This window comes from Symphodus melops (genome assembly GCF_947650265.1).
Source record: "Symphodus melops genome assembly, chromosome: 6".
In the NCBI taxonomy this organism is placed as follows: domain Eukaryota; kingdom Metazoa; phylum Chordata; class Actinopteri; order Labriformes; family Labridae; genus Symphodus; species Symphodus melops.
In genome coordinates this window covers 8,961,122-8,984,216 of record NC_136696.1, presented here as the reverse complement: position 1 = coordinate 8,984,216, position 23,095 = coordinate 8,961,122, and the positions used below count along the sequence as shown (strand labels likewise).

General features: G+C 38.9%; 1 protein-coding gene across 1 annotated transcript in view; it reads right to left on the bottom strand.

Annotated features, from left to right (window-relative positions):
* Positions 1-11,156: 11,156 nt before the first annotated feature.
* The window catches only part of smpd3 (sphingomyelin phosphodiesterase 3), a 65,409-nt gene continuing 53,470 nt past the window's right edge, over positions 11,157-23,095 (bottom strand). The window contains exons 6-10 of the mRNA XM_079346635.1: positions 20,170-20,331; positions 19,363-19,452; positions 15,868-15,931; positions 14,595-14,763; positions 11,157-13,616 (exon numbers count right to left, since the gene is read on the bottom strand). Coding sequence (XP_079202761.1) covers positions 13,515-13,616; positions 14,595-14,763; positions 15,868-15,931; positions 19,363-19,452; positions 20,170-20,331 — 587 coding nt within the window. The 3' untranslated portion in view covers positions 11,157-13,514. The remainder of the gene's footprint in view (positions 13,617-14,594; positions 14,764-15,867; positions 15,932-19,362; positions 19,453-20,169; positions 20,332-23,095) is intronic.

The window sequence follows — 23,095 nt, the reverse complement described above, 5'->3', positions numbered from 1 at the left end:
AATATACAGAAGAACGGAAATCCAGAAATAAATAAAATAAGTCTGTCTTTTTGAACAAGAGACTGGACAAAAATTCACATTCAGGCTTTTATTGTTTGTACTGTAATTTGTTTTCAAACCACGTCATTGTGATACAGAAAAGAAAAGACAGCGCTGCATGGTACAAAGAAAAAAAAAGACACAAATGTACATGCAGTACTGTGGAAATTACAGTGCAGTCCTCCTACACCTCCTGACGTTCCTCTCTGTTGGGCCACAAATTGTCATCCACATCAAAACGAGTGTTTTCTCTTGCGATGCAACATGGAAAGAATCTTTTAGAGTGTCTTTTCCTGCCTCTGCAGACATCTGCTGAGATGTCATCACACGCTGAATCCATGGTAGCCGTAAGGGTCATCTGTATATGTGGCTGGTGATCAAGTGCTTTCCATCTCCATGCTGAGAAAAATGCTCAATGGGATTAAGGAATGGGGAGTAGGGTGGGAGGAACTCCATCAGCATCTGGTTGTAGCCTGCAAACTATTGCCTGGTTATGTTGGAGTGATGGAAACTGACATTGTACCAAACAATCATTTACTTTGGCAGGTCATTTCCAATCTGACCCCTCTCTTCTTCAGGGACTAGAGTAGAGAGTGTCTAAAAAGGTGACAAGATGCTCTAAACTGTACGGTCCAATAAAGGGACTATGCCTTCGTACACCATTCTAATAGATAGCAGCTCCCATGGTTATGTTTCTGCCCTGCTGGCCTGGCACATCAACTGTTGCTCTGTGGACGATGAAATTTGGACCACGCCTTCTGCGTTTTGTTAGATTGAAGCCAGCCTGATCCATTTAGAAGAAGCTGTGCTGTTGTTCACTCACTTCCGGTTCCATCATACGCTATATCCAGAAGACACAAAATGAGTTTTGACAAATTACATGCATTGTCATTTTAGGCAAAACACAGTTGTATCAAATACAGGGCATATTGCATTTTCTTTTCCACTGTACTGTGAGGTACATGGAAATCAAATGTATTAACCAATGGAGGTCTAGATTTGGATTAACACTCAAAATTAAAGTGGAAGAACGCACTACAGGCAGATCCAACTTTGATGTAATGTCCTTAAAACAAATCAAAATGAGGCTTAGTAGTGTGTGTGTCCTCCACGTGCCTGTATGACCTCTCTACAATGACTGGGCCTGCTCCTGATGAGGTGGCAGATGGTCTCCTGAGGGATCTCCTCCCAGACCTGGACTAAAGCATCCGCCAACTCCTGGACAGTCTGTGGTGCATTGTGGTGTTGGTGGATGGAGCGAGACATGATGTCCCAGATGTGCTCAATTGGATTCAGGTCTCAGGAACATGCCGGCCAGTCCATAGCATCAATGCCCTGGTCTTGCAGGAACTGCTGACACACTGCAGCCACATGAAGTCTAGCATTGTCTTGCATTAGGAGGAACCCAGGGCCAACCGCACCAGCATATGGTCTCTCAAGGGGTCTAAGGATCTCATCTCGGTACCTAATGGCAGTCAGGCTACCTCTAGCGAGCACATGGAGGGCTGTGCGGCCCCCCAAAGAAATCCCACCCCACACCATTACTGACTCACAACCAAACTGGTCATTCTGGAGGATGTTGCAGGCAGAAGAACATTCTCCACGGCTTCTCCAGACTCTGTCAAGTCCGTCACATGTGCTCAGTGTGAACCTGTTTTCATCTGTGAAGAGCACAGGGCACCAGTGACGAATTTGCCAATCTTGGTGTTCTCTGGCAAATGCCAAAAGTCTTGCACGGTGTTGGGCTGTAAGCGCAATCCCCACCTGTAGACGTCGGGCCCTCATACCACTCTCATGGAGTCTGTTTCTGACCGTTTGGGCAGACACACACACGTTTGTGGCCTGCTGGAGGTCATTTGACTAGCAGTGCTCCTCCGGTTCCTCCTTGCACAAAGGCAGAGGTAGCAGTCCTGCTGCTGGGTTGTTGCCCTCCTACAGCCTCCTCCACGTCTCCTGATGCACTGGCCTGTCTCCTGGTTGCGCCTCCATGCTCTGGACACTACACTGACAGACACAGCAAACCTTCCTGACACAGCTCGTATTGATGTGCCATCCTGGATGACCTGAGCCACCTGTGTCGTTTGTAGACTCTGTCTCATGCAAGCACAGGAGTAAAAGCAACGCTTGCATCCAAAAGTGAGCAAAACATCAGCCAGAAAGCATCGGAACTGAGAAGTGGTCTGGAATCACTGCCTGCAGAAGCACTCCTTTATCTGGGGTATCTTGCTAATTGCCTACAATTTCCACCTGTTGTCTATTCCATTTGCACAACAGTGAGTGAAATTGATTGTTAATTGGTGTTGCTTTCTAAGTGGACAGTTTGATTTCACAGAAGTGTGATTGACTTGGAATTACATTGTGTTGTTTGAGCAGTGTATATACACTTACCAGTTGTTTGATTCGTTAGAGAAAGTCAAGATTCACCTGGGAGCAATTTACCAAGTCAGCTCAGATTTAGAAAAAAAGTCTAATGGAAATATTTACAAATATTCTTGACATATTATGACAAATTGTTCAACCAATTTGCATATAAAGACTGAAGCTATGAACTAATGTCTCAATGTTGTGGGGGAGGAGACTCATTACAATAGATTTTGATCAACATGACATAAACAACTGATAATGTAGGAAACAGCAGAGAATTATACATAATTATTTGCATGGATGTACCAAAGCATTTGCAAATTGTTCAAAGAAATGAGAAACTGCTTTTTTGATGTGCACAAGTCAATGATCTGAGGATTGAACAGATAGTTTAGAGAATTTCAATTCTGATCTGAAAAATCTACCAACTAAGAAAAACTGTAACATACAGAAGGAAAAGTTCTTTATTTGATGTCTATAAATAATTAGAGCTGAAACTTTTCACATTTACTTGATGTATTGGACATTCATTTACCGGTCTACGGTGCCAATTTTCTCTTCCTGTTTCACATCATTTTAACATTTGGGATATCAGCTTGCTGTGGGTCGCCCTTCTTGTGCTTACTTATTCTGTTCAATAATCGGGCAAACAATCCATTGTTTTACCTGACAATTTCTTGAAGTTCCTTAATAGTGACCTTATCCAACCATAAGTTAACCAGATGCCACTGATCATACAGTGGTCGATTTTGCAAGGTGGAAATTGGTAGAAATCCCTTACAGTACTTTAAATATATTGCTCCACTATGGGAAGGTAAATGTTTAACATGCTGTTCACATGGAAACAAGTTCCACTGGTCTACATACTGTATGTCAGTATATAAGTCAGCTTCGGCTACAATGTTCACTTCTGCGGCACATAATCCAGTGTAGTTCATGTGAGAAGTTGTCAGATAATCTTCCATCGAAGAGTACTCACTTCATAAATAAGGAATAAATGTCAAAGAATTTTAATTCATGTGACTAACAACTGCTATTCTGAATACATTGTGTCAGTTTTCATCTCCACAAATGGAGAGAAAGATGGCTCTAAAGAATATATTTTCTTTTGGTATCACTTGGTATCACAAGGTTTGCCCATGGGACTGTATGTCTACAGAGATGGTTTAATCTTCCATCTTCAATTTGGCACAGCTTTCTTTTCGCTGCTGTCTGGAGATAGGAAAGAATACCAAGGAATGTTCTTGAAGAGCAACAACAACAACAAGATCCTCATTATCAGTTTTCATCATCGGACTGATCTTTATCAGTGTGGTTGACTTGTTAGACTGATTTAACATTTCCTTCATTTCAGCTATGTCGAACTGCTCTTAAAATCTCATTCCAAGCGAGTTTACAAGCTCAGTAAGATGTACATAAACATCAGCTATGTCTTTGTGATAGACATCAGCTTTCCCATTTTCATCAGAGTACCTCTTTTGCTGCATGCATGAGAATCTGAAAATACTTATTTTTGAGTGACTATCCATTACATGACATTTAGAGACACATAACCACATGAACAAAGAGAAAAAAGATTACATAGGTTATTGACTTTTTCTCAGCTTGATTGCTTTTCTGTGGATCCTTCAGTTTGTATGCATGTGAGGAAAATAATTAGATATTATTATTATTATTATTATTATTATTAGTGTTTGTAGAATTACACATAATTATTCTACAGAAGTAGGCTATATTAATAAGCACTACTAAAAATATTAGTAGCAAATGTTAAACTTTCAAATACAGAAAAAATAAAATTAGTGCTTACCAGCCAACAGAAAAGCCTCACTCTTATAATTTTTCAACACTGGTTTCCTATTTGTTTAGTTTCTAATTCATTTTCTCTGCTCGTCTCAGTCTCTCTGTCTCTTTGTTCTCTTTCTGAAGTCTTTGCTGCAGTTTGAGCTTCAGAAGTGTTTGAACAGTGGTGATTATAATGAAGTTCTTTCAGGTGTGGTGACTACACTCCTTGATGATGATCACAATGACAAGCTGCATTTCCACTGGTCAAATTTGCTTAATAGTAAAGGGATTGATCGTGTTGACAGAAGGTTTTGTGGCGCTGAAGTAGCCATTTATAGTTTAAAACTTGGATTGGTTTTGTGCGAACGCTGAGTCAGTAGACTCTAAAATGAAGCAAACTCTTGGTTTTCTGTTTCAGCAGGGAAGGTCCCTGAAACCCGAAAAAGAGGGGTTACTCAGGCCTGTTCCAGAGAGGGAGGGAACCATGTGTTATTTCCTTATTCTTTCATTCAGTCCCTATCATGCACATTTTGGTGGAGATTCACTGTTTGTCTGAATAAAAATCCAGGTTGGTTTAATATTAATTAATAAGTACGCTCTTCTCTAACATGCTATTAAACAAACTATTTGGCGAACACTTTTTTTAATCAATTAATTGAGAAGCCTCGAGATGAAGGGGGCTGCATTACTCCGCAGGGAATAAGAGCCTACCTTTACATCTGGAGTTACATCATGTTACTTTAATTAGGACTAATTTATAAACTAGACAGGATAAAGGTGAGAGGACATTTAGCCTATGTCCACCAGCATTATGTTGGGGACAAAATGATAGGCCTAATGCGCAGTCAAATGGACACTGAATGAAGTTCACTGTGTTTATGTCCACTAGGATTAAAATACCAACGTGAGCCGAGTTTGTTCTTATCATTTTAGACTTTTTAAAGTCGCAGTAGCATTTCATTAGGTCACTCGTTGTCTTCTTGACGTTGTCTTGTTTACTCAACCAATAGTTCCCTGAGATCAGCACTTCCCTTTGAGTCAAAGGATGTAAGTTGAAGCCCACGGTGTTGCAAGATGACAAACTGAAAATGAGTCAGACTTTGTGCTGTGGACCTCTCCACTGCATCCTTTAAATGTGTCTCTGCATCAACACACCTGACACACAATAATCAGCTTCTTATTTTCTGTCCTGGATTAACATGCTATTATGAACTCTGACATTATGCTATGGGATATCAGAGATTTTTTAATTTGAGAAGATTTAAATTATTACCAATTCGGACAGATATGCTTATCGACCATTTATTTGCCATTTGTCTCTTCCCGCTCAAAAAACCCTTTCTGTACACTTCTCCATTGTTGAAACTGGCTTTACTTTTATATAGTTCGATCTTTCTTCTAAGCTGTGAGGATGGCTTAAAGGATTTAGGGGCCCAACGGTAACAGGAGGTTGCTTGTTCAAATCTTTGCACTAAGTAGAGGTTTTGTTTGTGAAAGGTTTCTTGATTTCTTAGGTTTCTTAGTTGTTTCCTTTGTGTTTTTTGTCTTAATGTTTCATCGTTTAGTCTTCCTGTTGTATTTAGTAATTTCGTATCCTATTTTTTATGTAGTTGTCCTCTGTGTTTTAAGTCTTGCATTCTGTCCTGCCTGTGAGTTTCCCTCCAGTGTGATTGCCCTCATCTTTTTTAGACCCATCCCTTTTATAATTATAGCACATCATTTTATACCTCGATGTTTAAACTTTTTCATAAAGAACCATATGTTTTTCTTTTGGGTAAATATTTTTCTAAATGTATTTAAGAGACATCAAGCCACAGAAGATCAAACATTCAAAGAGGGCCCCTTCAAAGAGATCAGAAAATAAAAAAAGTAATACACATTACCTTTTGAGAATACATGTTTTTTTAAAAATATTTAAATAGAAGCATTTAGCCGTATAATACGGTTACAAGCCCTTTGTTTCATTTGAGCAAATTCTAATCATGTGGGAAGTTTGCACGTTCTCCCTTTACATGTGAGGGTTCTTTCCAGGCTTTCCAGCTTCCTCTCTGAAGTTACCAAGTGTTGGTTGATTTGTAACTAAAATTGTCCAGAGAGTGATGGGCTGTTTGTTTTTATGTGTCAGCCCTGTGATTGTCTGACCGGTCCAGGTAGAACCCCGCCTCATACCAGAGGACAGTTTGGACTAGCTGCAGCCCACCAGGATAAGCCGTATGGTTCATTTTCTAATAGCTTTCCTTGTTTTCACTGTGAAGCACTTTGAATAGCATTTGATTTGTATGAAAAATGGAAGAGATGGATGGAAGTTCTAACCATAAAAGTAGGCTATTTGGGTGCTGGTAGCCATATTGGTTAGTGCTTATGCCCCATGTACAGAGGCTGTAGCCTCAACATCGGAAGGCCCGGGTTTCAATCCAACCTGTGGATCCTTTCTCGTATGTCGTTCCCCACTCTCTTTCTCCTTTATGTCTAATTCTAGCCACTCTCCTGTCTCTGAAAAAAAGGCATAAAAAGCCCCCCAAAAATGCATTGTAGGAAAGCAGGCTTTTGAAAAACGATTCTAAATTGTTGACAAGAAGATGATTGAAGTGACTAAATTACAATTTTTTTTATGACAAATGAAAAGTGTGTTTAATATTCAATCCGTACAGCAGTCAGTCACATAATGCAGCAGTATTCATCGTAAGTGTATGAAGTGAACCGTAACTGATGAGCTCAGTCAGAAGTGCACCACACTACGAGGCTTTCTGTATGTCTGAGTCATACAGCTGCTCTATTTTACTCATAGTACTCCTGTAACCAGATTTAGACCAGTCATGTGTGAACATTAAACTGCCTGAGGAGGCGGATATGATGAAATGATTTAGATTAGAAAGCCAGTGTTGAGTGCAAAGACTAATCAATGCTAATGTTCTCTCTTTCTACTTCTGTTTGGTTGTGAGGTAATCTTTATTAAACCTGAATTCTTTACACAATATGCAACAAACGAACAAATCAAAAGAGTAAATTTATTTTATGTTGGTCTCAAGCTTTTAAAGAAGTATAGAAAAGGTCAGTAAAAGCAATGTGGCACTAAAGGTGGTACTATTATAACGGCTTATAAAAAGTAACCAATGGATTTCTGTGCCGAATTTAAAATTATGTTTCATCCTTACCTCCCTGGATTTGTATAATGTTATAAATGTGAGAGAGTCTTATTTTGAAATGGACAAAATAGTTAGTTTTCTTGAACATGGGATGAAAAAGTAGAGGATCAAATGACAGGTCAAAGAAGATTTAAAGTTCTTAATTTGGAGTGAAAGATTCACAGTTAAATGTACTTGTTTGTTGCTTATGAAAGGTCCATTGTGAAATAGCAATCGGTGGATTTAAACAACCGTCTTAAGCTGTGTTTTGTCTCATCATACTGATACTGGAGAATAAAACAAAAAAACACCTAGCTTTTCTCTTTTTTCCCCCCCAGTACTGAGTGTTCTTGAAAAACTACACAATGCCCTTTGACAGCTTCTCAGTCTAATGATTTTGTGTTTGCCATATGAGGGTGATCTCACTTTAGTTTCGGTGTTAGGGGGGAGTTTTCTTTCGCTTGACAAAGGTAGCGTATGTACATTTTTAGTCTGAGACTTGTCACTGTGTTGAAAAAGCAGAAGCACTCCTAAAAGCTTGTTTCGCTTCTTCATAATGTGTCCCTAACCGAGAGTTAAACAGCCATCTCTTTATTGACCTCTTGTTTTTAAATAACAATCTGTCTTGAGTGTGATGTAGTGATATTTCTACATGTTGTGTAAGAAATTGCATCAAAAAGACACAAAGCACATTTTTTCTTTTCACAGTGCCTCAAATATCTGTTTGTTTGATTGCAGCTAAGTGAATTCCCCCCTAAATGTCAAGAGCCTGAATAACAACACAAGACACGGATGTGACGGAAAGCATCTTTGTTTTATAAAAAAACAGAAGAAAATAAGTGTCTTCTAGAGGAAGCTTAGAAAGACAAAAGCTTTTGATCGTTCAGCCACAGTTCAGAGACAGAGCTAGCGAAACACCCCCCATCCAAAGATACGAATCAATTTAAAAAAAACAAATACAGACACAAATGATAGAAAATTAAACCAGAAAAGGTTAACAAAGAGAGGCATCACTTCTACCAAGACACGCCTGAAGCATCATTACAGCACATGCAGCTACAAAAGCAAAGGGCTCCACTTGGAGTTGCTGAGCTGTGACCGTCCATAGAATGTGTCTGTCCATGTGTACATAAGGACTCACAAGTCTACTGTAAATTAGATGTGAGTACTTCAGTAAAGATTTTAATAACTATTTTTCTGATCTTAATCTTCCGTTTAAGTCTTTATTGAAAGTAGCATGATGTTTGTGTTTGAAACTGGTCCTATCTGATCCTTAAGCAGGGATTCAGGGCATGGCAAGATGTGATTGACATGCTGTTGCCAACCTGTCAATCAGGATAAAACGCTTATTTGCGTATTGAAGCTCCTCTCCAAATATGGTAAACAAAAAACTTGACGGTGAAATTTAAAATGCCAAACCGTAAAATTTAAAACAGCAGTCCACTAACAATGACTTCATATCAATGGATCAAAGCAATTATGGAGACATAATTTGTACTGAATTGATGGTTGCATGTGTCAATATTGTTTTATGACATTACTGTGTATTGTAAAGAGGGTCTGGCTGCTTTTTCATTTCCTCTCAACTTTAACTGAGCATTTTAGCACATTTCAGCAAATTGTTTTGACCATCACCTTTTGTTTTCTGTGAAGTGTCCCAGGAGACGGCTTATTGCAATGAAAAAGTTCAGTTCTGTCCTGTAATTCTACAACCACTAACCAAATCTGTCGAAATCTTTATGATGGTACATTATCATCTGGTGATATAATTAGTCTTCCCTGTTTAAGTTTAAACACCTAGGTACTGAGTGACTGAAATATGAACTGATCACAAGCTTTATTTAAAGAGCTCACCATGAAAATACAGCACCATCTTTTCCTCTGCTCCTTTTTGTTTAATTGAACAATACGCTTCTTTTCTCACCCATTTCTGTAAGCCTGAATGTTGTTGAATATATGCAAAATATATACAAACGCAAATAATGAGAAAAAAAAAGGTAAAAAAAAATTAAATAATAAAAAAAGAATGTCCTACATAACTGGTTTTCCAAAAACAAAAATCACTGCATGCTGCATTGTCTCACAACAATTGTTGATGAACTACTCTGCAGGATTCAGTTGTTGATCAGAAAATACAGTTGAAAAGTAACCAAGAGAAAATGTGGAGACTTTTTTTAAACTTCATTGTATTTTTCATGACTTAGTTACCATGTACAAGTTCTAGCTCTGAATCCCAATTGAATCTCACACTAAACAGAGGTGTGGTTATTCATGTCAGAGTCTGAAACGGAATTACTCAACCCAAGAAAAAAAAGCATGAAAGTTGATGAAGCTTGAATTGTTAAAAGCCCAGAAGTAACCCTTATTTAAATGAGGGATATATTAGTCAAAACAAAACAAAAAAACAACAACTGAATGACTCATAATGAGAAGAAGAGCGAGTCAGAAGAGCCAGGTGACCAGTGCAGTCATACTGTGTAAAAATGACAGTTAAAGCATTATTAACAAAACAACCCATATGCGTCATGTATTTACCCTCAACAAACTCGTAAAAACCACATCTGCATCTGGTGACCAACACCATTAAGCACATAATGTAATGAAACAAATGAAACACAATGAGCTGCCCAAACATAATATATCTGTGAAGAAACCCACTCTTGAAAAGCTTCTCTTTAGTGCCAAGAAAGAGATTAAAAGACGAAAGTGCAGGCCATGGAAATCAAATGGTATCTGGACTTTTACGGACTCTTAAAGAAATAGACATTATGTTTTTTAAAGTTGTCCAATGTCGACAGCCGAAAAAGGAACACTCGCAATGTGTTTCCAATTCAGTCGTCTGTTGTTCTGGAGTTCCTGCTAAAATGACATAGTGTTAACAGGAGGCCACGGCTAGAAACAAAGTCATGTTTGAAATAACAATGTGCATGTTCTAAAATAATATAATATATTATTAATATTAAAGTTGAATGCAGATTAAATAAAACTGGCCTTGGCCACCTCTTCAGAGGTTTTGCTGCTACAGCTATACTTAATGCTCAAGCGAACAAACTAATTTAAGTTAGTTAACAAACTAACATTAAGTTCTGACCCAGCTCTGACTTAAGTGTCCACTTGAAACTGGCTGCAAAAGCCTTGGAAGTCTATTCGCACTAATTTAGATAAGCCAATGCAGCCAGGAGGCTTGAGGTCCACCTCAGCGCCAGCTCTTTGCCTGTTGCTTGTTTGACCGAAAGTGAGTTTTTGACAGCTTTCCAATATGGCAACCTGAAGGTGCTCTTTAGAAACCAAAGGGTGACGTAACTGAGACTGTGTCCATGTTCATACAGTCTATGATTTTGACATTAAAAGGTCAGTTTGAAGACTTTTTTTTTTTAAACAGACATCTGACTGATTTGGATTCAGACCTTCTTCAAAGTTGTACGCTGAGTTTAAAGGTATGGCCTATCAAACAACATAGCAATCGTGGAACGATGGCCAACACATCTCGACACAAGGTGTGTGTGGTACTAAGTCCAGATCCTGTTTGACACCATGGTCTGCATTTGCTCTGTCAAAAATTGGGAGTTGTATTCTGAAGTAAATTGCATGTTAGTATTATTAAAACATTCCAATAGTTTTGAAATATTGTGCATCCACAGTTCACTGCTGTCCATCTATAAGCAGGACTTTGTAAAGAAGTATCATCTTTGTAGACATTAACGAAAACCAGCTTCACATTTATACAATAAAATGCCCAGAAACTAAATACGGACAAGGACATGGATGATTACATTTGTGTTCTGTTGTCTAATTGGGTGTTGAGTTATAATACAGAGTGGTAAATTATTTCTTTGTGATATTCTTGATAAAGCATTTGAAAGGGGAAGTGTATAACAAGGCATTCATTACTGTTCTGTACATAGGCATGGCCCCTGATTTTCAAGTCACCATTTGCATTACAAATGGAGCCATCACTAATATGTTTCTGTGGTTGAAAAGTATTACAGTAGATCAGACAGTAATATTTTGTGAAATACTTCAAGGCTAAATGTCGTTCTGTTTAGGTTTAGAGCTGCTAGCAAAGCAACACATCACATATAATAAATAAAGCAGAAATGTCAGATAGATAGGACCACTTTGTAAACAAGTTTAACATCATTATATGTTTTAATTACAACAGATTTCAAAAAGTGTTATCTTCGATGACAATATTGTTCACCAAACCTACCCTGAAATGTTAGCTCTGTGAGTAGAGCACAGTTCCTCGTTTGGACCAAACACAAGCAACTGCATGGCGCTATAGCTTTAGCTCGCTAACAAAATCATTGTGAGGAACTTTTCCTGAAACACATTTTTTCTATTATTTTGTAAAAACATCTCTACTTTTTTGTCTTTTTTACTCATCACTTGGAGTCATAAATAATTGAAAAAAATTGCTTTATTTTGAAATCATCATAACATAGGCAAATGCTTATTTTGTGCTGTAAAACTGAATGAAAATTTGCACCATTTCTTGTGTTTGGTATTTGCTCTTAGGCTGAGCACAAGCACACCTACATTTCTGAAGCACATGACATTTGTGATTGTTTTATTTTGTTTGTCCAGATTTATTAACCATTGCTTGACTTGAGATCTGTATAATTGAAATAGAGCTGTTGTCTTTGGGAGTATTTCGAACTGGAAGAAATGTGCTCAGATTTATAGGAATGCTTGGCACATTGTACAGTGTGTGCAACTTGCAGGTCCACCAAGTGATTTTTTTTTAATTGGCTAGAGCAGTAATCCAACATGCTATCAACAAAGTGTTTGCTAGCTTGCCATGTATGCTAGCAACAGTTCATAGCTTACAAGCTATCAATATCAATATACCCCCAGTCACAAGGCTTTGTATTTATCAATATTAAGCCAAGTCCCGCTTTGTAATTAGAGGATCTCCAATATGGCCTCCAGGGGATAAACATAACCTGAATTCCCTTTGATAATAATGTGTAGAAGTAAACCTGCTTTGTTTAAATCTTCACTCTGTTTCTCAGCATACCTTAACGCGTGTTCTGTGTCAACAGAAGTGAAGTCTTACATGCACAAATGTCACACCATCATACAGTAAGTGTGTGTTTTTAGGGCAAAAGACTTCTTGACTTGTCAAACAGCCAGACTCTGGCAAGCACGGGTATCAAGCTGCTATATTAAGGTTGTAAACTTGTGTCATATCCCATCATGCAACAACAAATCCTCAGTTCCCACTAGCTCACCAAGAATGTCCAAATTGTCAACAGTCATGGTTGGAAAACATGCAATAAGCATTGCATTAAACAAACAAATTCTCTCCAATCTTGTGGTCCTTTATACAATAACTATTGATAGAAACATACATATAGTATTAAACAGGCATTTAAACTCCTTAGAAAAAGTGGTGTGGCAACAATAGAAATTGTATCATCTTATTCTTCTTCTTTACGAAAGTCTATTTCTTTTTTCTTTAGAAAAAAAAGACACTTGTTGAGGTTCCTGGGACTGACATGGTTGTAGCAAGGTTGAATGACTAACAGCAGATCTGACCAATGGCCTTTTAGGAATAAGCACAACACAAGGACACATAAGGTCAGTGTAAAGGCCAGTCAATGGCATGTATGCTTCATTCTCCTCATTACTGGTCCTTTTTCAACACTAAAGAATGAGCATCCCACTGTCCCTGAAGGAATATTCATTTAAAAAAAATCTAACTTACACTTCTATGCTAAAACAAATCCAATAAAATGAGTGTGTTTTAAAATGGCTACATTACTGTAAATAAAAGCCTCTAACTTCAGTCTGACGGTTTGTGACGAGGAGAGTGGAGAGGCCAGGTGATATTCAACTGTATAGTAAATTGTTTGTGTGTTAGGTATTGTGTGTATTTGTGAGTGGTTTACCCATCACGATGAATACCTTATTGGTTGTTTAAACTCAATTCTCTTGCTTATCTTTCCTTTCCAGAGTGTCTCTTCATCATATCACTCCTCTGATGCTGCTCTCCTTCTTTATATTCATTTATCCACTGTGGGCTCCTCCAGTGATTCATTTGTCTGTTTCACTGTCCCTTCAATACTCGTTGCAGCTTTGCATTATGTCCTTCTCAAAGCAGCTCCATATCAGTAAACTCTTGATCTTTGCTTCTTTTCTTCATTCTCTTCATTTTTTCCATGGCAGTATTTAAAAACAACACTCTGGTTTGTCAACCTAAGGCTCCTCTTCCCCGGTGCAGACGGCCATTCGCATGGCCACAGACAGGTGGTCAGTGATACCAGCCAACTGGGTAACAAAACTGAACTCCTCGACTTCCTAAAGGACAAAAAAAGGAGAGCTGTCAGGAAATCATCATCATTGTATCTACAGTTCTTGTGATTTTTTTGGGTGCTCGGGGGCAGCAAATTTAACTAGCTGACAGCATCTGTAATTTTCTGAACTTATTGAAGCCATGTATTAAATGATCAAAAGATACAGATCAATACCAGCATTAATAATTTTGTCAACCTGACAACTGAAAGCATCACTCTAACATGAACCAAACAAGTCCTTTATGTTTGGGCATTTCCCAAACAGGGGCCTCAAAGTCACAAATAGCCTATTTTACAGAATGTCTGCTTTTTTCAATCTCACTTCGTTGGAAGCAAGGGGATTTTTCCAACCATAAAAACAAATTCTGACAGCATATGGCCATTCAGGTTCCACTTGACAGCCATACAGTTTTGCCCAAAGAAAGCAAGTCTAACATAATTGGAAAAGAAACAAGGGACATAACAGCATAAGAAGGTCCACATTAAGCTGCAGTAAGATGACCTGAAGTGGTGTTACAGTTACTAGATTCAGACACAAGGGGGCATCAAGTAGTTGTAATTTCAGAGAAACAGGGTGGCGAGTGAGTCAGACACTGAAGCAGAGAGTAGAGAGACGCTCTATGTGAATGATGTGATTTGGTCTTCCAATCCTTCACACAGAATCACAGCAACAGCAATGCCCACATCTTTCCTCTCCAGTAGGATTAGTGATTTTTTGATCACCTCTCAAGTGTTTATGTTTAAATCTTTTTATCCTTTTAACAAGTCAAATATTCTCCTTTTGCTGGTACCATGGTCTAATTCCTTATCGTTAAGGGAAATACATATTTATGGGGGTCTTGTTGATGGGAGTTTTAAACTAATTTAAAAAATAAATTGTTTCAATAAAATTGATATTAAGTTCAAAAAGACTCTTAATTTCAGACACTTTCTGGTCGGATTGTTTAATTTAATTTTCCACCAATGTTTCCTCAAACCGTACCTGTTTCCAGTCCTGCTGCAGGTGCTCATCACTATAGAGGATATAGTCAATCCTGCGTCCGTTGCCCTTCAGTGGGATCTTCCTCCCTTTCTGACTGTTGGCTGGACACTGGCTTTTACTAGGAGGAAACACCAAGTACTCCTTCCTCCCCTCTTCATTCTCCATCACTCTGGAAAACACACACAGGGATGTCAAAAGGCTGGAAAGACTGACATTTAGACAGAACGACACACAGGGTGTGTGTTCAAACACAGGGGGCAAAAATTTTAAGATTTCAAAGGGAATTGCAGACATGATGTTATCATCTCCTGTAAATTAAGAACCTGTTGGAAAATGTGGTTCAAAGGCCAAAGGTTAACTGTACGTAGGCCTAGAATGATAATTAACATGTATATGGGATTGCTTATACCTGAAGTCTATGGGCTGAATAAATGTGGAACTCACTGTTTTTGTGCTGTATCTCTTATTTTTAAGTGTGAAGTTATTTTTTTCTTTTAAAGCCCATGATGACTCTTGTTTTATTACTCAGTCCATCTGTCTATCTACCTATCCTTGATTTAGGTCAAGGTAAAGGGAAGTTCTTGGCTGGACACTTTTCCTGAGTCGGATGAACTAATCCTCAATATTGCATGCATTCCGAACAGACTGTTACAGACATTGTTCACTGAAGAAAAGTTTTGATATCTACAATGGAGGTTGCTGTATTAGAAATGTTATCTTAACTTTACTTTCAGTAAACCTAGTAACAGGCAAAGAGGAGGAGCCTTCAGCCTCCTGGCAAACGGCTACATCACACTCGCTGCTAATAATACTATTTTCTTCATGAAATCAAAACAGGTGAGTTATATAACACAGTGATTGCAAATAAATACATAAACTCTTCAGACCAAAGTCTTGTTTTGTAACAGGCTGTGATCTATTATTTTTCCTGTCAAAATGTGCATTTTAACATGCGTGTGGATGTGACTTCAGGGCCTTAGGAGCCAGCCTCAAGAGGACAGTCAAGGAACTGCAGGTCTTTGCACTTCCACTTTGGTTTTATTTTTCAACACTCCAGAGGTTGCAGCTTGGTTTTAGTAACTAGCTTAATAGCTAATTTACTCATGGGAATATGAAACTAAACCTCTAATTTGAGGGGTTAAAACTTTTTTTAGGTCAAAGGTTTAACTTTAGAGTGTTGTGGTTGTGCTAAAGGTCAGGAAAAGTCTGCCAGAAATGAATGGAAGTCAATGAAAGAAGTGAAGGGAAAAAAACCCATGTGTGATTGACTTACTTTTGTAAACTTTCAGGTGAACTGACCTCGTCGTCATAAAGGCCACTGGGATCCAGCAAAGTACCTGATAAATGACACAGTGAGATGCATTTTGAGTTCAGTGACCTCCAATGAGAGTGCTATTGTAATAGGTTGGCATCTTTTAAAAGGCGTGAAATATCTTTAAAGCCACTGGACAACCACATTATATTCTTTGGTACTATATGGTTAGCATCTGAAAAGTACTGGATTAGTTTTAAACAAAATTTTAAACGTTGTCATACTATACATTTTACTGATGCATCGTCTATGGTCTATGATCATCTATCATGATTCTGACTAACACAACTTAAATGGGAAGTTTTGTGATTGTAAAATGGTCTTTGTCACTCATCTGTTTGTTGCATGTAGAGCCAGGCAGGTGTCGTTTTCAAAAATATTTATTTTGGGGATATGTGTGGGGTTGGGATGTTATTTCATGTGCATACACTGGGGTAAATATTCCAAAGTGGCCCTCCATCTTCCTCCCTATGTGCTTTTCATTCATAGCAAACAAGAAACCTTAAAAAGTGCCATCATTTAGTCAGTTTTTTTTTTTTTTACTTCTCTCCCACTGGTAAATTGGATGTGAATGCTCCTTGTTCTGAGAGCTTACATCTCTATGATTCTCCGACCACAATTCCACTATCATCAACTGGAGAAATAAAACAGCCAGAGAGAGAGACAGGCACTTAGAGATCCTTCTGACAATGAGGAGGTGAGGCCGTGGGCTGGATAATGTGTTTAAAATGCCCCATATGAAGAGAGCAGCACTCTGGACTTACTCTCAATTCAGTGCTGGTGTTCATGTCGATCGCTCTTGTAAAAAAGTAGGCGTCTGATTGGCAGCCAGCTCTTTTCACAAGTCTAAGAACAGGTTTTCAGATGACAAAGATGGTGGTGCAGAAACTCTCAACTGCACAGACTGGCTGCCCAGACTTTCAGCTCGTTTGGAAAAGCATCAATATACATGGGATTCCCTCTTTTGGGTGGTTAACATAACCTCAGTTTTACTATCCTCATAAATCCGAGTATCACCAAAAGGCTGCAGTGTATCTGTGTGGGAAAGAAAATGAATGTTCTTTCACACCAATTCTGACCAAAACCCCCAAAATACGGTGGAAGCCACACTATGTGTAGTCTCCTGGTTTTTTGGTCTGTGGTTGACATGTTTAATCTGCCCTCACACATGAACTCAAAGACATCAGCAAAAAGAGCCATTTCAATTATGAGGAGAGATGATCCATGGTGTGATGTTTTTACTGGAATCTTTAATTTAAATTTCATCCATCGTGTGACTGTGTTTCCATGTCAATGCTGTTTGAATACGAGTGCTCCCAAGCCGGCCATAATTCCCACGAGATTTAAAGCAGCACAAGCTCTGGAAGCTGTGGCGGGTTTGGAGGTTGGCACCAGAAGAATCCTGGAGATCAGCAGAGTTCAACATATTTTTCTATCTAGGAAAAGATCTCAGGATGTCTGTGTCTGTCTGTCTGTCTGTCTGTCTGTCTGTCTGTCTGTCTGTCTGTCTGTCTGTCTGTCTGTCTGTCTGTCTGTCTGTCTGTCTGTCTGTCTGTCTGTCTGTCTGTCTGTCCATCCATCCATCCATCCATCCATCTATGTGTGTCGGTCCTTTGCAGTTCTTGAGAACCAGCCATCCCTCTGACCTCACACTTTGCCAATATCTGTCTGAAGATCATAGGGGTTAAACTTTCTGTTGAGCTTCTGTACCTTATTTTATAAGACATTAGAATTAAGCAGAACAATAGGGAGGGAGGGTGGTAAATGACCATTGACCCTAAATATTAATGGACCAAGCCTGAGTTATGTCACCCATTAGTTTCTGTTACTGTTCCACCTGGATTGCTCTGCTGCTGAGAATGAGATTCTAACGCTGCAAAATAACTTTTAGATTAAATTCAGGACAACAGCTGGAACCTACTGCTGGAAGAAAAGTATCCCAACCTCCGAAGATGTGCCTTGAACCTGACAGCTCTTTTCGGATCAACAGTTTTGTGTGAGACTGCTTTCTCTCATGTGTAAATCTTCAAGTCCAATGACAAATCCACAATGACTGATGACCACCTTGTGGCCTGCCTATGCAGCCAGCTTATATCACCCTTCCTATAAGAAACAAGCTGCAAACCAATACCAAAGATCCCACTAAGATACAGACATTTATCTCTCTGTATGTGTGTGTGTTTTGCAATGATGAAACTGGACTTGAACTTGTAGATCTTGGCAGACTGGCAACTTCAAAAGTACATCTTGGTTCAAAAATACTCTTCATTGCAAAGATAGGCTATGGTAAAAAGCAATTCAAAGAGTTGCTTCAATTCCTTGATTCTGGGAAAAATCCAACAAAGCCAAACCCATTGTAAATAATGATCAACTTCTTTATAACATCAGCCTTAAATAATATCTTCATGTAAATATTCACATGTCAAATGAATATTTGAGTATCTATTTACTTGTCTCTCCTAACTAAACCAAGGTATCGCTTTGTGTCTGCGTATAAAAAGTCAATCACATTTGTTGATATTCAATATATTGATTGTCTTCAGGCTTGGCAGTTGTTCTGCTGAGATCCCAAGGCAGTGCATTGTTAAGAGTAAACTCGATTAGATAAGCCATTCTCCTGAATGCTGCAAACAGCACTTTTGTTGGACAAGCGATTGGCCTGTCCGAACTGTTTCTGCAATGGTTTCATGAGATGTATCTGGACACAGACAATAGGCAGCTCAGACAACACAGAACAAGAGCTTGGTCCTCTGCCTGCATTATGTTGTCACCTCTATTCTCTTCATTTAGGTCTATTCCCCTTTAGAAAAGCATATGAAATGGGATATTCTGTCCTCACTTTCTCTCATTGATTTATTGATCATTCTTCTAGTCTTTCCTTCTTCCTGTCTAATAGAAACCGAGCGGGAGGCAAAGATCTTTCCCCTGATTCGCTGCTTAAAAAAGTTGCTGTCCAAGTAAATAAGCCTTCCTCTGAACGAGCCCTTTCACTACGTCCTGCCAACACTGTCCCATAAAAATACCGCTGGCCTAAATAACGCTTCACATCTAGACCAAAACCCTCCAGTACTTACGTCACTAATGCCCATGTCTCAGCAGGCTGTATTGGGTGTATTTTAATTCACACTGTGGGTGCATCCTGATTTATCCCAACAGAGCCAGATTAAAGTCTGCTCTGCTCGGTAGGCGCTCTATGGATCATCACATTTACTGAGCCATTGGGACTGTATGTGTTGTATCACCTGCATTTCCTGATGTAAGATAACAGTTCTTTTTTATTGTCTGGGTGGTGTCGATTTATATTTCTTTAAAGATGTCATCTTTGAATACTGCCATTAATCAGACGTAAATGAGCATGAAGAATACAGGATATGTGACGTGTGGTTGTGTCCTTGGGGGGGCATGTGACCGCGCTTGTTTGGTGTTTTGCTTGCATGTGCTTGTGTGTGTTCTTACCCAGGGCCCACGGTTTGTCCTCCCCCGGCCCCAGGCGACATGGGTCCTTGTACTGAGTAAAAAGTGCATGCTGCTGCTCAAGCTTGTCCTCTGGAAAAACACAGATGCACACATACAGCATCGTTTTATAGACTATCACAGGTTGTAGGAAAACATTAACATTTCTAATACTTCAGGTTATTCTGTCTCTTCAGGAATAATTACCCAGGAAAATAAATTATTGTAGAGACAGGACAGTGGGGGGGTTTGAGAGAGAGAGAGAGAGAGAGAGAGAGAGAGAGAGAGAGAGAGAGAGAGAGAGAGAGAAGGAGCTGCACAGTTCAAGTTCAAAACCCAGGTTGCTCACTTGGAGGACTGTAGCCACTGTACATGGGTGGGTCCACTAACCACAAGGCCACCAATACATTGTATCAACATGCAATTTAAACACTCAAACTAGTCTCACAACACTTTTAGATAGCCATAAATAATTTGTGAATAAAGAATTGTTTACTGGAGAAGAACGGTGCTTCATGCTTTCATTAGGATTGTAAATGAAAGCAGCGAACATTACTATATAATTCTTTTGTGTGAATTAATCTAAAATAGCTTGTTATGGGGGGATTTGTTTCTGCAGTGTGTTTAAGCTTCAGCCTTTTACATCGCATCTAAATATATCAATTCATAAGTCTCATCTGGAAAAAGACTAGCACAGTGAAGCTGTCATGTCAGTGGACGATAAACTAAGAAATACGGCCTTCAACATGTTGGTGTGTGCACTGATGAGCATACAAGAGAGCGGCTAGTTTAGATCTGACAGCTGCGTACCTGAAGAGCAGTTATCAAAGTTGAGGTCTCCCAGGATGACATCAAAGGCCACCAGGTCTTCCAGAACCTTCTCTCCTTCAGGTGGTTGGGATGAGGTTTGTCGAAACTCAGCCCCCCATTGGAGCAGCAGGTCGAGCTGCTCACAACGTACTGATGCGTCACCTGTTAGACAGATCAATGTGTAAGTGTGTGTTTATGTGTGATAGAGAAGGGAGACGAGAGAGGCAGTGAACTAGAGTTTGTAATTAAGTCATCAAAGCGTGTCTGAACGAAACTAAGGAAGGCAGTAGAGGAGCAGGCAAAGTACAATGAAAGACCTTGTTTGGAAAAGCATATTCTATTATCTGTAAGGTCTATCTACTCTATTCTTTAACTCTCTGAACTACAATGAAGCAATAAGGTGTAATACAATTTAAGACAGTGTTTAATACCTGGAAAGACATAAAAATGATATAGAAAACAAATGTCCAGGAAACTGATAAAATCCAGTCCTCTCTTATCTGAAAATACTTTAAAATCTCATTTGTTAAATTTCCTGTAAAAATACAGAAATCTATTGCATAAGATTGCATTCCATATTTACAAACCTAACTTTGCTGCTTTTACAAGCCTGTAAAAATGTGGCTGATTCTCAGAGGGTCTTCAAAAGGTGCCATATAAAATGCCTTTCAATACACTGCAGAGAAAATGTCCTGCTGGTGCTATTTGCATTTAAATCAAATAATATGCATACATTTGGTGGTGGTGGAAGCGCGACCAAATTTGAATCAACCATTTCTGCACATCGCCATTAACTCAACCTCATCACCCAATTAGGCTGGGTAACTGAACTCTGCATGGAATAGCTGAGATGCTGATAGCTCATCACAACAAGCATGTGCAAAAATAAGAGCGGTGCAAAACGTTTGTGTCGTCACTGGAGTCTCATTAGCACTATATGACTTGTAAATAAACCTTGAGCAGGCCGAGCATCAGCAAGTGATGAATAATTCAGGGTGCTATCAGCCGCTGCAGTCCTTTATGAGTTTGTGACTCTAAAAACTTCAATATACGTCATCCCCTGTGCATACAGTAGACTCCCGACTTGCATTTCACAAAAGTCTCAGAAATATCAAAATCTGTCAGAATATGACCTGAATAGAAGACTTAAAAGAATTAAATTGTTCAATACTATCTTTTTGCAATGGCACACATGACCATGTTGTTGAAGATGGTTAAAATCTCAAAGTAATGATCAAATGTTCAAATCACCATCAGGGCACATTTCACCGAGTGTCTTAACATCTCTGCTCTTTCCCAGGTCTGCAACTTCACAGATGTGTTTCATCATTGGTGTTCCAGCAGCAGCGGCAGCAGCAGGAGACCCAAACATTGAATGAGCGAGCAAAAAAGCGCCTGCTTTCATCCTTTTACTACACAGAGTTTAACACATTGTTCTTTCACATGTTATCAGAACAAACTGCACAGAACTGTGTCTCATTTAACTGACTTACTCCACTGAGCAGATTTATTATGTTACTAATATTAGTGACATAATATTATGTCACTTTTGGTGCTGTTTTTGCTTTGGCAGTGTTTCATCCTGGTCTCCTGCTGCCAGTAAATCTGATAAATTAGAGCTGGAGAGGGGAGGGAGGAGGCGACTGGAGAGAGGCGGTATGTGAGAGTGTGTGAGGGAGAAATAACAGCTGAATTGTGGAGAGTGTGAGAAACAAAGAGGTGTCAAGATGTTGGTGGGTGAGTAGGTGGCTTTGGCTTTGATTACTCTCAGCTTCAGCTCGAGTACATTTTTTTTGTCTGTTTTTGTTCCAGGATCAGTTAGAAATGAAGAAAATGAAGAAAGGTTGGAGATGCGGGGGCATGTTGCTGTACATTTTCCTGCATGTGTGTAAAAATGCAAGTTGTTTAAGCTTGCTGTTGCTGTGAGAAAACGTGGATGATGTTTGACTAAACAATATGATAATATTAATACAAGTTATACATTTGATTAGTTATGCATTCAAATTAAATCACATCACATAGTTTAGTTGGAAAGTCCTCCAAATAAACCATACCATCTTACTCCTGCTGCTTTGTCTGCAGCGTGTGAATTGGTGCGATAGATTACTTAATACAGACGGACACTTTAAATACAAATCAGCCTCTGCCATCAGTCTGTGAATGGAAAGGTGTGACGTGCTTTGTAAAAAGCACTTTGAGTAGTCCGAAGACTATAAAAGTGATTTACAAGTTCAAGTCCATTTAAACGTTGCAAATGGTTTGCATTGTGAACTATTAAAAGACATTAAAAGGTATGATGTAGTGACCACATCTATGTCCAAACTTCTAAATCATACTTTTAGTCACCTTACAATGTGTAAGGAATGGTCTTTAACTTGTATCCAAAAATCCCCTATGATGAGGCAGACAAGCTGTGAAGATGATACGAAGTGATGACAGAATGTTGCACCGATTATATTCATGTTCATTGATGCTAAGAACTGTGTTCCCACCTATGCCACCAACTTCCTGTTCACTTGTGACCTAGAAAAACTCAACTGTACCAGCTGACATATTAATCTTCATGTTCTCTTATCACCACCTAGTGTCAAAATGAAGTGCATCAATAAAAAGTTAAACCAAACTATTTAAAAAAAATAATAAACTACACACTCATCACATGGCTTGGGTCCAGTGCAGATCAGTTTCATTAGCCCTGACATAACGGTTCACAAGGTGCATTGATGCCAAATAGCTAATTCAAGTGACATTTTGCTGTTGATCTGAGTTTTTTTTCTTTAAATATGTTTGCTGTACTCCATCACTCATCAATACTTTACTGGCAATATGAAACTCTTTTGGACACACTACATTTCCACTAGATATTTTACATATATTAATATTATTATTACATATTCAAATGTTTTTGCTTGGACAGAGAAAAGCA